Genomic DNA, 14,423 nt, shown 5'->3' with positions numbered 1-14,423 from the left:
CTGGAATGTAGGTATTTGTCTGCGATCAATCGCCTAACCATAGACAATATAGAGCAAAGTTTTGTTTTTGTCTTTGTAGTAAATAAATACCTATAAAATTTACCTTTGATTTTTACATAAATTTAGTTCTCTGACAACTCTTGGATTTGGAAACATAATGGGCGATGAATATGCAGCCGTAAAACGTGGAAAGTTAATACTGAAAGGCGATAAACCAAAGTGAGTTTACACAAATTATGATTATAACCTCAAAGCCATAATAAGAATCTCCCTTTAATTTTTTTATTTTATCTCAACAGGGCTAAGAAACGCAAGCATAAAAAGAAAGAAAAGACGGAAGACGACAAAGTGGACGAGGACTGTATAAAACACGGTGGTTGGTGGAAAGTTGAGAAAATCGAAGATGTATCAGGATCAATAGCTATTGAATTTGGGAGGAACACGTACATTTTAGCTCTAGACAATGGATTATTTACTATTGGAGCACCACACGGCGACGGGGAAGGTCCCTCGCCAGAAGAGATATTCACAGCATTTCCAGCTGGTGACAATAAATTTGCCTTAAAGTCTGGATATGGGAAATACTTAGGTGTGTCTAAGGATGGTGTAGTGACAGGGCGGTCGGACGCTGTGGGGCCTATGGAACAGTGGGAACCTGTTTGGCAAGATGGTGGGTTCTATTTCTAGGATTTTTTTTCCAGGATTATTATTTTAAGATGGATCCACGTAATGATCCACGGATGGATGAAAGTCCACGTATCAACCAATCGAACAATTGCGTGCACGCGCAATTTGTCAGCCAATTGCGTCAATGCTCTTGTTGTTTGCCGGCTCTATATCTATAATTTGTAGCTGGCCCCATTTGTATATAAAACTCAAGCTAATTGATTTTTCCAAGTATTCAATTAAAACATCTATAATTATATTTGTAGGAAAAACAGCAATCCTAAGTTCACTAAACAAGTTCATGTCAGTGAATGAGGATGATGACTCAGTAGTTGCACGCAACATTGCCGCAAGGGATGAAGACGTGTGCAACATACGTAGCAACAAGAGCAGGGAGGTCAGCCGGTCTGTTGTGGCCGAGGAAGAAGGGGACCTGACTGAGGTGGAGGTCAATTATGTGTAAGTGTGATACTTTCCTCAGAATTCAGCAATTGTCTAAAATTTACATTTTTCTGTGGGAGTAATCAATCAATTAATCATTTATTTCCAAAAACATTGTCATATTATAGTTGGTCAGATGTAACAATTTCCTTCATATAAAATGGCATTTAGTAATATTTGAGATCAAAAATGGTTCTCCTCACTAGTTTTTATCTATCAGTGATATTCCAGTGCTCAGTAGCTGATATATGTCTCTAGAATACAGCTATGGCAGTTTGGTTCATGTCTTGTTCTAATGGACTTATGTTTGGACCTTTATTAAATGCAGGGCATTTTGAATCTGCAATTCAATAGTTAGTCTAATAGGTTTCCATGGACCATAATGCACAAAATCAGTTCCATTTATATTATTAGACTAAAGGATGCCTGCGGCTCCGCCCGCGTGTTTTTTTTAAAAATCCCGTAGGTACTCTGATTTTCCGGGATAAAAAGTAGTATGTCCTTCCCCAGGATGTATCCCAAGTCTGTACCTTTCATTAAAATTTATTCAGTTGTTGGGCCTTGAAAACGTAGCAGACAGACACACTTTCGGATTTATAATATTAGTATGGATTTGTTGACAGTGACTCATGGGCAGTTTTTTAAATTCCTAGATTATAAGTTTTATGTACTTACCTGTAGCTTATTTTTATATTATATTTTTACTGAATTGTATAAGTATTTATATTGAGTTCTTTGCCTTTAGTAAAAACTTTGTTATTATTTGCAGTAAGAAGTTCCAGAAATTCCAGGATAAGAAGTTGCGCGTCAACGACGGCGGGGTGGTGGAGCTGAAGCGCGCCAAGACCGACGGCAACCTGCACGAGACTCTGCTCGACCGGCGCAGCAAGATGAAGGCCGATAGATATTGTAAATAACTAGTATTTAACATTGAATAGCTTTAATTATATTATAAAATAAATGTAAATTATTTTTAATTGAATTTTGTTTTTATTAAACTCCACTAGTCACAACCAAAACCCTTGGATGAATTAAACTATATTAAACGCTCCGCCATATGTGCGCCGGCCCTAATTCATCCAAGCCAACACCTAATGGCAAAGGCGCGGCCGCCAAGCGATTAAAAAAAGAATACCCGGCTGAGTTTGTTGTGGGCTCTTCTCAGACGGGCGCGTTTGGAACCCTCGTAGCTTTAAGTAGTTTTAAGTTACGTAATTAATTATCACCACTATATCATACAAATTTAAAAATTCCGACCATCAAAAGGAGTGCAATTGTACCTACTTTGAATAAATGATTTTGACATTGACTTTAAGCGTTCCGGTACGATGCCGTGTACAAACCGATAAGGGGTATGGGTGTAATAAAAAATAATTATTTACAAAAAAATATTTGTCATAAAAAAACTAATAGTCTTAACTATGGGATTCAGGATATGAAACAAAAGGCAGGTGTGATTTTTTAAACGATTTATTTCTCTTGCAATGACATTCGGTACAAGGGGGGCCTAAAATGTTTTTTGAGATTAATTTTGTATACACCGCATTCTTATAGAACATACCGTATTCGTTACAATCATAGAGAATTTGAAAATACTACCTACATGTCTTATAAAAAACCATATCTACACCTAAGCCTAAGTATAGACTAGAAGAGCTAGTCTATCGGAACTTTATTCAGAGTGTTCGGCCTTGCAAAGTTCTAAAGCCTGTTTATTTATGAAATACACCAAAATTTAATTCTACAATAAATTATGAAATAATAAAATTAAATTGGTCTTTTGTACGGATTACCATTGCGAGTACTCGGATGGTATTCATATTCAAATATGGCAGAACACTTTTAATATAAATTATCTCACTAAGGGCAGATTTTTCAACTGTCAAATAACTTTTATCTGAGGAATAATTTTTGACAGATTTTCTATACAACTGTCAATACCTCAAATAAAAGTCAATTGAAAAATCGGCCCTTAATTTATTAGTACAAATTAAATTCGGTATAATGCGTCCAGACTAAGAATAAGAATTCCACCATGTTGTGCTGAGCTAGAAATAAATTTTGATTTTTAATATAATATTTTTAATGGATTTTATAGGACTAAGATCTAGAAATACATCATTATTTTTGCATTGCAAAACTCATGTTTTTTAAACAGGCTTTGGAACTCAACAAATTATATTATTACAAAAAATGCAAATTAGTCTCTGAAGTAAGCGACACTTAAAGTAAAAAGCTTTTCAGTCAAGTTCATACATCGATAACCTACTTATATGGCCCTATACTGAAACACTAATTAGTTTCTAAGGTCATCTTTTTAAAGTTTTTTTTTTGACATGTACTGTGGTAAGTAGTCATTTAGAAACAATACAATTTAAGACTCGCTTAACAAGTGTTTCAGTATTTTGCGGCACCAATATTTATACTGGCATTTCAATATTAGACAACTTTTTATGTGAAATTATATTGAATACTTATTGAGTGTTGCCTGATCTTTGTACAAAAAAAATGATATCTACAAAGACAAAATAGTTTTTTATACAAAATAAGTAGTTAATAACCTATCAAATCAATATTTGACAACTTCTCATCTAAAATTATACAGAATATAGTGTTGCCAGATATTTGTACAAAAAAAACTGATATATACAAACACATAAACAGTTTTTTTTACAAAAAAAAGAAGACGATAATGTATAGGTTTACGCACTAGGTCTGTGCGTCGATTATTTTAGTACAAGTATTATTGGACCAATATGAATATTCTTCAATTATTAAATTAGTAACAGTTAACAATTTATTGCATTATTTTAATTAGTTTCGATCTTTACAAAGTATCGTTAGTTAGTAAGACCGAGAACATACTAAAAACGTCACCATACACAAATGAACACGTACTGCGAGTTAAATGGCGTATTAAGTATGTTTCTAGCCTAATAAAGGCTGGATACGGTGATACTATAGTTTGCCCATCCTAGCTGTATACTCGGAAAATTCTAAACAAGGAATAGACACGGTATATTCTGTCTTTAGTAACTAAAATAATTCGAAATAACATTATAATTTCCAGCCAGTGTTGTCACTTACGATCTTGGTTTTACCCTATACTTTGGGTAGAAAGCCCTTCATTACCCTATTTTTTTCAAATACCCTGATTTAGGGCGATTTTACGTTAATTATTATTTAGCAACACTATTTCACGTTTTTGATATAATTTCACGATCCTAAATCTTAAGTCTTTCGACAAAGAAGGTCTATTTAGATGAAATAATACCAAGCTAATTTTTTTTTCTTTCTGCACTTTTGTTTTGCCTATCCCCTTTGATAAATCGAAAAAAAAAAAACAAAAAAAAAATTAGGTGAGTATAAAAAATAGGGTTACCACCTGAAGTTCTATTTTACTCGAAATACATGAAAAACGGTAATGCGCGCTCTACCTAATATTTTTCATTTCGCCCTTCAAAGTGAGAACACTGTCTAGAGTCTAGAGCATCCAAATCAACGTAAATTAAACTGTAATTCTATGCAAATACAGCTGGTTTTGCAATAATGCGCAGATTACTTTGCTAGATATCTAATGACGGCACCAATAGTTCTACAGCTAGGTTGGGCGAGCTATAGGGTAGAGACATATATGGAGGAATTCCGCTTCTATGGGACACAAAGAATGTTAGGCAAGCATCATACATGCGCGGACAAGACGCCGAAAAACAATTCCACAGGCTTTTCAAAACTAGATGTGTCCCTAGCCTTATTTATAGACTTGAAGGTTAACCTTCAAAATAGGTTAAATTGATTTTAATGCTATACAGTAACGTTGAATGTCTGCAAAGATTCATAAATCATAACATTCGAGCACAAAACTATGAAGAAATTAGGTTTTTGTTCATTTTCAGGTGCCAATGCTGATGACATTTCAATGGAAAAAGTTAGACAGTATATTATATCTTGAAATTTCTATCTATAACATGGGTTTTAGTGGTATAGTGCGCACAAAACCAGTATTCCAATCTGGGAACGAGGCGTATGACTCCACATTGTACTAAAACAGATCTCAGTCGGGCTTGTGTATTTAAGCCTTTTTTCCGCTACTAAAAATGCAGTTACGCATCCCATACAAAAGCGGGTATGTGGGACTCACTGAGAATGCTACAGCATTCTACAGCGTACCCACTAAAGAACCCAGCGGCACCGTCCGCGGCAGGCATGAGGCGTTTCAAGATCTTGTGTATTTAGGCCTAGTCTATGACCTGCGCAAGCTGCCATGTTGCAACATCAGATTCGACTACATGTTTAGCACACACTATATTATAAACATCAGTTTTATAAAAAAAAAAAACAATTTTAAACACCTTTTTTTGAAGTTTTTAACCATTTTCTTCATTATATTTGATAAAAATAAGGAAAATGAAGTGGTAATAAAAATATTCATTTGAACTATTTTCACATAAACTGATTTGTTTTGCTCTCAAAAAATTAAATTTTTTTTGCCAACCTTGCTTAAAATCTCAATGGATGCCACCGCTAACTTAAAAATCAAGGTATTATTCTCATAATAATTGGAACAATATATTATTATTTTAACATGGTTTCGGTGGGCAAGATATTTTAACATAAATTATCTAAATACAATATTGTTACAATAACCATAGTATTACGAAACTCGTGAATTGAACCATTGCGATCGTCGCAATCATTGATATCGGCTTTTATGGTATTCTGCTTAGAACTTATCTACACTAAATGAGAAAGATTTGTTTGTGCTTAAATTAAAAGTAGTTAAATTCAAAATATCTACCCATTGTACAATGTTTGTCAATTGTTGAATTTGTAAAATAATAATTGATGTAAAATGGTAATAATATTGAATGTAATCGCTACTGAACCGATTTTAATAATTCTTTCACGTAAGCTACTTTATTCGGAAGTAACATACCTATAATATATAAATAGCTATATCAAATTTCACCCGAGCGAAGCCGGTTGGATCAGCTAGTTTTTTATATAGTGCAGCCTTTATATATGTAAAAACTGTCTTTGTTGCTTTTTGAAAACAATAACCGTATCTTGTCGACTTTTTCCCGTAGAATTTGCATTCCAAATACAGACTGACATAATAACTCAAACAATAAATATCCAGTTGGGCATAGAGTCCATTGTAAAATAGGGAGAGTAGATGTATTTAAAAATAAACGGAATTTGTATTTTTTTTTTTTAAATTTATAGACTAGCGCTTGGCTGCAATCAGACCAGGCAAGTGATGATGCAGCCTAAGATGGAGCGTGTGGATTTTGAAACTTAACTTTTATCAATGACTGGATCAAAGTTTCGTAATAGGGGTAGTTTTAATAATTAAGCATTACATTCAGAGTATTTTAGATTGCATACATTTTCAAATGATACAGAAATTATAAGCTTTAGATGAATGAAAACACTATAGTTATTGTTGATCATATAATGTGATTAAATCATTTCTGAACCCAAATAGATAATTATTTAGATCTTTAATTAAATAGTTTATTTTTGTTATTGTAATTACGTATACTTAATTTGGTCATATTGATTGATAATTCTTCAAGAATGTTGTATCAATATCAATTTCATTAAAGTCAAAGATGGTAGTTTTATAAAAATCATTCTATACATTGAACATATAACTATACTATTATTCTATAATAGCATTGTCTGTATTAGTATTACATTTCATGGATTATTTCCATTGATAAAATCAAAATATGATGAAAGAAAGATGTAATAAATTCAATTGTTTAAACTCAAGTTTTTAATTACTCATCACAACAAATCTATACTAATATTATAAAGAGGAAAAGTGTGTAAGTTTGTTTGTAGGAAGTAATCTCTGGAACTACTGAACCGGTTTTGAAAATTCTTCCGCCAGTAGAATGCTACATCATTCCTGAGTGATGTAGGCTATTTTATTGTCAAAAAATTAGAGATCCCTATGAAATTATAATAGGCTAACCGTGCGAAGTCGGAGCAGGTCGCTAGTGTTATATATTTTAAAAGCCCAGAAGTTTGCAGTTATTAATAATATAAAGTGGGTTCCTGCAATTCGGGTTCAGAATGTATGTTAAGTTTTAAGATTGCTATACACATAGTTGTCTAATTTCAATGCAACAATTTTTACTAAACAGTAAAATCAACCCGATGTAACTTATACGGCGTCAATTTTGATGTTTTTCTTTTAGAGTATCTGCATTTTTTTCTTAACCAATGTTGTAAGACAAGGACAGACAGACCTAATTCAATTTAGAACGGCCAAACCTCGTGAGTTTAGGTGCCAGTCGTGAGCCTATTGTTTATTTTATTTTATAAAGGGCTTTGAAGATTTTGGCCTACCTAGTAACTACTGGTGGCTAGATTGTAGATGATTCCACCAGAACAACTTTGCCTAATATCTCGGAAACGTCAAACTTTGGAATAAAAAATAGCTATGTTAAGGAGGACTCAGGTATAGGTCAAACCAACTTTGAGTATAGCAATCCTAGCAATTATGCCGGAAACATATTATTATGTAAGACATGTACGTATGGCCGGCTCACTAATGTATATGTAATGTAGTACAAACAAATCATAATATATACAAAATGATACTGATTCTGATGGCAACTAAATTTTAGAGTACTCGCAACTTTTTCTTACCAATATAATAAGGAAAGGACAGACAAACTTAATTACATTGCACAGATTTAATGAACCGCTGGATTCAGGCAGCGCAAGAGAGTTCGTGTGGAAATCCCTACAAGAAACCTATGTTCAGCAATTGACGTTGATTGGTTGATAATGATAATGAACAAGATAAAGTTGAAAACTAAAACCAAAAAAGAAAAAAATTTTTTTTGGAGACCCACACTTTTTTGATCCGTTAGGTCAAATTTTTTTTTGTATAAAATATAACCTATGTCACCCCGGCCTTTACAAGCAATCAAATGACACCTCATTCATGAAAATCGGCCCGGTAGTTTATGCGCTACGGTGGGACACACAGAATCTGGATACAAACATATATACATAGACCACTAAAATCATAACCCTTCCTTTTGGCTTTGCCGTAGTTCGAGTAAAAAGAAAAAGATGCGGATACTCTAAATTTAGTTGAGAGAAAGCCATCAGAATCGACGCCAGTACATGACAGCGTGTGGTTACATTCAGCGCCGCTCCCGCGACGCCCGACTGTCGCGCCGCTGCGACTACACCGACACGCGACGCGACGTGCGCGACGACACCGCAACTGGCGACAAATTATTACATTTTTACTTACGGTTGTGGTCCCACTAGATTACAATGTGGGATTATTCAAAGGGCGGAACAGTATATTCCTAAAAGGCCGGCAACACATCGGCGGTTCCTGCAAATGTTCATGGGCGGCGGTAATCACTTAACATCATTATGCTCATTATTTCATTATCTAAAAAAAAATCAACTACTGGATAAATTTTGGGTATAGCAGTCATATCACTAGAAACTAACCAACTACAATACACAGTAGAAAATATTGCATATTGAACTTTAGAAAGAGATAACGGTTTCGTAGAGCTTTGTCTCTGTCGTTGAGACCCACAAAACGTGATACTCCGATACTACTTTCGATTTGTCTACGACAAAATATTCATGAACGGCGGTAATCACTTAACATCAGGTGACCAGCCTGCTCGTTTGCTCGCCTCTCTCAAACTAACTCTCGGAGCCCCGCAGTCTTATAGTGACCACGACTCATGCAACTGGGTCGAAACCTATCCAAAATACTAATTGTGGTATATACCCATTATTTATCCATGGTTTAACAACATTAAAATATGTTTAAACCATCCTAGATATAAACACTGCCTGGTTTAAGTGGTCAAAGTGTACCTTGTAGTGACACAGTGTCTCAGCTGGCCCGCATAGTGGAATCCCCCGCGCGCTCCGCTCGCAGCCACTCCACAAACTCATCCAGCATCACGGGCCCTGCAACCATATACAATAGGGTACTTTACACCAAGCGAGAACAAATCTCAAAGTGTATAAACAAGATAGTACTAGCAATAAGCAATCAAAAAATGGTAATTTCAGTTCATATAATTGTACATAATGACTTTTATAATTTATTTCAAAGATTTCACTAAATGTTCGAAACGCGCGAAACTGTTATAGCCGCCATGATGAATTCCGACTGTGACGTCACATGGATTATAGTTGTATTGAATTTCACTAAGAAAATGCCATTGTTTACCAACAATATGGAGGCTATCGTTTTTGCAGGGGAAAAATACAAAAAAATGCATTTTTATTGCACTTATCGATTTTTGTGAATTTTTTGACACAATCAAATCAAGACACTTTTCAAAAAAGGGTAAAATACCATATTACCATTCAGAAACAGCTGACCTTCCGACTTTCAATTTAAACAAAACTTACAATATTGCATCTTTGGGCTAGCTTGGTTTTTAGTTCATATGAAACTAAATGCATATCTGTGACCTAGAAGGTCTATGCTTTATTTTTGTGTTTATTATGGAAAACTAAAGTACAGTATGACATGTTGTTAGATCTCCGATCACTCACAAGCGCCGTCCGCGTCGTAGGTAGTGAGCTGCGTGTCCACGGTGCGGCTGAACTCGAGGATGTTGCACCACTGGTCGCGGTTCACGACCCGGTAGCGCCTCTCGCGCGACAGGAACTCCGTCAGTTGCGGTCGGAGGGGCCAGCGCGGCAGTAGGACGCCTAGCAGGGCCCGCGCTGTGCTTGTGTCTAGTGATCTCTGGTCTTTGTCCTGGAAATAATGTACAATACGACTATTTTCAGTGGTACGGAACCCTAAAAATGAACCTCAACCTCAAATTGTTTCTAATCACTCTTGTGTTAATGCTTTAGAAATCATGAATTTATTTTATTACCAAAGCTAATTAGTTTACTTACCACAGCTTTGTGTTTCAAGGATTTTTTTGATTTTAATCAAGATTTAGGAGTAAAGTATTAGCAAAACAGCATTTTGCAGCTTGAAAAAAATTCCCAGGAAATCACAAAAAAATCCGGGAATATAACCCCTAGTTTCCACCCTACCGACAAAGACGTCTCGCCCAGCCATTAAGCACTCTAGTATGATACAGTGTAGAAACCAATCAGGGATATGGTTTTGATGAAAATGCCAACTGCCATCCAACTTAGCATGTTTCCATCTAAGACTACATCTTCACTTACCACCAGGTGAGATCGCAGTCAAGGGCTAACTTGTATAAGAATAAAAAAGAGCCAATTTATGAGCAATTGTGTTAAACTTCTTACTACGTACTTACGTAATAATCTATACTCATAATTGTATTAAAATTGAAATCAAACTTACCCTAGCAAAATCATATGAATATCTGTATACAGCCTTAAATACATATGGGTCATTGAGTAAACAGCGTAAATATTCTAATTTGTTTTGTAACTTGAGCACATTGTCACACTGGAGTTCTGTTAGACCTGAAATGCAAGAAATAAAGCATTTATGTTTTTATGTCAAAGTACATTGTGATATGAGGCAGTAAGTACTTGTGACGATGGTAAACTCTCGCCTGTGGCTCGGGCTTACGAACGTCAGCTCATTGGTAAATAACCTTAACACCTTAATGTTTATCATGTTTTTCAACAGACAGACACACTTTCGCATTTATAATACATATTATTTATTAGTATGGACAGTGAAAGAACAGTTCTATGAGGGGAATTCGATCATCAAATTGGATTGGGCAAATTCAACAGGGTTTTGTACCTTTGACCCACTCCTCCTGTGTGAAGAATCCCATTTGCTTGGCACCCATTTTGTATGCAATGACCAGCATCACAACATTTTCTGGATCCACACCTAAATCCTCACAAAACTTTTCCATGCCTTCAGGTCCTGAAAGAGTATTCAGTAATATACAATCAAATATTTTTTCTAAAAATAAAATGTCATAATAAGTATAGGAAGGCACTCTTTATCAAAAGATGATTATTAAGATTGAAGATTAAACCTTTACTAAAAGTAAACTTGGATAAGGATCTTTTTTATTTATTTTTTAAAGAATTTTCCTTATGTGGAAATAAATTGAATTGAATTATTACCTAATACATCTGGTTCTGAGACTGTTGTGTATTCTTTAAACCATGTTAAACATTTTTTGGCGCTAAAACTGGTGTCTTCAGTTTTGGAATGTCTTCGTGAACTGCAAAGAAATATTTACAGACATTAGATCAAACAGGGGAATCAGGAAATAAGGAATTGTCAACCCCTTTTGATTCTATACTTTGATTATCATAATTTTAGGGAACAATGTCTGCGTGGATTTAGCTTTTAAAAATTCCGATGGAACTCTAATTTTCTGAGATGAAAAGTATATCTCCAGGATGCAAGTTATCTATGTAACAAGCAGATGATGACCACAACTTTGTCCATGTGGATTAAGATTAAAAAAAAATCTTGTGGGAATGTTTGGATTTTCCGTGACTATTTGAAGTAGCTTATTTCCTTCCCCGGAATACAATGGTTGGTTAAAACGTATGGGCCATGAAAAGCTAACAGACAGACAGCCACACTGTCGCATTTATAATAATCGTATTTTATTTCATTGCAAGTTAGCCCTTGATTTTGATCTCACCTAGTGGTTAGTGATGATGCAGTCTAAGATGGTAGCGGGCTAACTTAGTATGTAACTATGGCTGCATAGCTTAAGGTCTCCTTTAGGCTGCTCACCTAGAGTTGCGTGAGCGTTTGTGGTGATGGTGGTCGTCCAGCGTGGTGGTGCCGGGCACGATCTCAGCGGCCGGCGCGCCGCTGCGCGTGCGTTTGCTGCAGCGCGGCATGGCTCTACCACCCTACACAAATCAACATACTCTACTACTGTACTGTGTACTTTTGTTATCTAAAAATAACATTCATTTTAAACCTTATTTTAAAAAAATATAGACCTAGTGCTTGGTTGCAATCAGACCTGCTGGCAAGTGATGTGAAGGACCTATATCAAAGATGGAGGGGATAAGTGTAAATTAAAAATTTGTAACACCCCCGACAAGTAAAGGTTACAGTAACTAGAAAAGAGCTGATAACTTTCAAACAGCTGAACCGATTTTCTTGGATTGTAGCTAAGAATACTTTCGGTCAAGCCACCTTTCAAACAACAAAAAAAACTAAATTAAAATCGGTTCATTAGTTTAGGAGCTACAATGCCACAGACAGATACACACGTCAAACTCATTACACCCCTCTTTTTGGGTTGAGGGTTAAAAACTGATGCATATTCAAGCAGTTCTAGTTAGAAATGAGTAAGAAAATAGCTTTATATGATGTTTAAGTGCCTAAACCAGTCCAGAGAGAAGAAAGAAAAGATGACAGTGACATTTTGACTGTACAGGTGTAGACTTTGACAATGCCTTGTGGTACAATAGCAGAAAGGTGAAGGAGGAACCAGATCAAAAAGTTCTGAGATACACTGCGAAATATCCTGTAGAATACAGATAGACGGGCAACTTTGTGCTGATGTTCCAAACTTTGGCACTTAGAACTGACCAGCACTATGTCAAAATGAGTCTGCAATCAGTCTGAAGATTTAGAGCAAATTAGTTGAAGGTAGGATGTTGTATCTTGAACATGAATGACCTTGAGGCAGTTGACGGATATCAAAAAATAAAAGTAAATAAAACAAAGTAGGTATGTAGTTGTAAATAATTATAAGTGGGAAGTAGGTGAAGTATCCTCAACAGCTTTGGCTATTATTATTGGAACCCAAGATAGTATTTAGCAATCCTGCATAAAATAAGTATTTTGGTGAGAGCTGACTGTGATGGATGGCTGCTTTTTACACTATTATTTTTTAAAGTAAAATGACTTCAAGTAACTAAGTTCTTTTAAGGATAGAAGTAACATTTGTGTTACTTCCATTCTTATTTAAAATGACTGCCAAACCGAACAGATTTTCTAAGGCCACTATGTTTTGTAGAGGTATTTTTAATTGCAATATCTGCTACAAAAAAATAAGCTTCATTTTATCTATGCCTGATATTTTTTTCCTCTACATAGTTACTTAATAGGTGATAAACAATGTTGTTTAATCTCAAATTAACTTCTCTGAGAAACTCGTTCACTTTAAAATTCCTTTGCATTGTAATAAGATTTGCAATTGCAATCTTTATGTTCATTGGCTGACAAAAGATGCTATTTCCACTTTGCAAATAAATTATTTATCAACCTTGCCTAAACAATGTTACTTTATTCATGTACCATCCTACATCTTTGACTGTCAAGGTTATCTAGAGTTATTGAACAAAATTATAAATCATGTAAATGTTTGTTAAGGTAAACAACAGGGATTTTCTTGTTTTTTGTATAACGATGATTAACATAGTAGCTGTAGGTTTAGGTTATATCATGCATGCAAAATTACTTCAGCTGTGACACCCACGCGAGAAAAGTCGCGGTCCATAACAAAGTTCAGATTTTTGCTCGAAAATGTCGGAATTTTTGCAAATAGGTCGCGATATTGACTGTAAGGTTACAAATCAATGAATACTCACTATTGGTGGCAGACTCGTTATAAAACTAGAGAACTTGAACGGATTTTCGTCTCCTATTTTGCGAATTTGCGAAGACAGCTTGACGAAAAAATGTCTACTTGACAGGTCGATAATAACCTGAAATAAAAAATCAATGTGGAGAAAAAGGGAGACCGTACAAAGCATACATCACAATCACATTACAAGGGCATTAAATATGTAGGTACCTGAGAATAACGTAGTGAAAATATCACAAAAAACTTAGAAGTGGACTGTTACTGTTTTACTAAATCTAAGTTTCGAGTCTCAACTTATACACGAAGAAAACAATACTTATGAATTATTGAAATAGTATTAACGGGCACGAAGGTTCTTCTCAACGAACTAATAACACACAAAACATGCCGTCCATATCAAATTATAAAGAAAATTTTACAAAAATTAAAGTGCAAACACAGCGGTTGAGACGAAGAATTTTGTTTTTTTTTTCACTGGCCATTTTGTTTTTTTATAAACTAAGTAGTTGTGGCTTCTAGCCTTTTGAGTCTAGACGAGTAAGTGATTTTGTAAGTTTCACTTTTAAAGAACTATTATTTATCAAATAGTCTTTTCATTATTAATAGAAATCATTATTCAAGTTAAAAACTTGCATTAAAATTAACTTTAAATTGTAATGCAAGTTTTTAACTTTATTACATCTACACTCTCGCCGAGGTGAATGAACAGATGATAGGGTCTTGTTTGTCTACGCCCAGCAACAACTGAAAAAGATGAAAACTTTGGCCTCATTCGCATGAGAG

The 14,423-nt window shown here is 35.0% G+C and overlaps 2 protein-coding genes across 2 annotated transcripts; one reads left to right on the top strand and one right to left on the bottom strand.

The window, feature by feature from the left end:
- Positions 1–58: 58 nt before the first annotated feature.
- Positions 59–2,089, top strand: LOC123870240 (protein FRG1 homolog). Its single transcript, XM_045913463.1, has 4 exons — positions 59–219; positions 300–670; positions 933–1,125; positions 1,877–2,089. The coding sequence occupies exons 1-4, from the start codon at positions 158–160 to the stop codon at positions 2,022–2,024; spliced, it is 774 nt and encodes a 257-aa protein (XP_045769419.1). The 5' UTR covers positions 59–157; the 3' UTR covers positions 2,025–2,089.
- Positions 2,090–2,561: 472 nt separating this feature from the next.
- On the bottom strand, positions 2,562–14,103 carry LOC123870241 (DCN1-like protein 5). Its single transcript, XM_045913464.1, has 9 exons — positions 13,851–14,103; positions 13,645–13,761; positions 11,828–11,949; positions 11,200–11,300; positions 10,865–10,993; positions 10,451–10,575; positions 9,673–9,880; positions 8,980–9,075; positions 2,562–8,359 (listed from the first exon to the last, which is right to left on the bottom strand). Exons 3-8 carry the CDS (start codon positions 11,935–11,937, stop codon positions 8,999–9,001), a joined length of 750 nt encoding a protein of 249 aa, XP_045769420.1. The 5' UTR covers positions 11,938–11,949; positions 13,645–13,761; positions 13,851–14,103; the 3' UTR covers positions 2,562–8,359; positions 8,980–8,998.
- Between the last annotated feature and the right edge of the window lie 320 nt (positions 14,104–14,423).

This window comes from Maniola jurtina, chromosome 12, assembly GCF_905333055.1.
Source record: "Maniola jurtina chromosome 12, ilManJurt1.1, whole genome shotgun sequence".
In the NCBI taxonomy this organism is placed as follows: domain Eukaryota; kingdom Metazoa; phylum Arthropoda; class Insecta; order Lepidoptera; family Nymphalidae; genus Maniola; species Maniola jurtina.
Note: the sequence above shows the minus strand (reverse complement) of the source record. Positions and strands in the feature narration are given on the sequence as shown.

Excerpts from the sequence above, each read along its gene's own strand:
- LOC123870240 (XM_045913463.1), top strand. The coding sequence starts at position 158 with ATGGGCGATGAATATGCAGCCGTAAAACGTGGAAAGTTAATACTGAAA. Across the intron at positions 671-932 it reads GGAACCTGTTTGGCAAGATG|GAAAAACAGCAATCCTAAGT; the intron begins GTGGGTTCTATT and ends TTATATTTGTAG. Across the intron at positions 1,126-1,876 it reads GAGGTGGAGGTCAATTATGT|TAAGAAGTTCCAGAAATTCC; the intron begins GTAAGTGTGATA and ends TATTATTTGCAG.
- LOC123870241 (XM_045913464.1), bottom strand. The coding sequence starts at position 11,937 with ATGCCGCGCTGCAGCAAACGCACGCGCAGCGGCGCGCCGGCCGCTGAG. Across the intron at positions 10,994-11,199 it reads CTCAGAACCAGATGTATTAG|GACCTGAAGGCATGGAAAAG; the intron begins GTAATAATTCAA and ends ATACTCTTTCAG. Across the intron at positions 9,076-9,672 it reads CTACGACGCGGACGGCGCTT|GGCCCGTGATGCTGGATGAG; the intron begins GTGAGTGATCGG and ends ATATGGTTGCAG.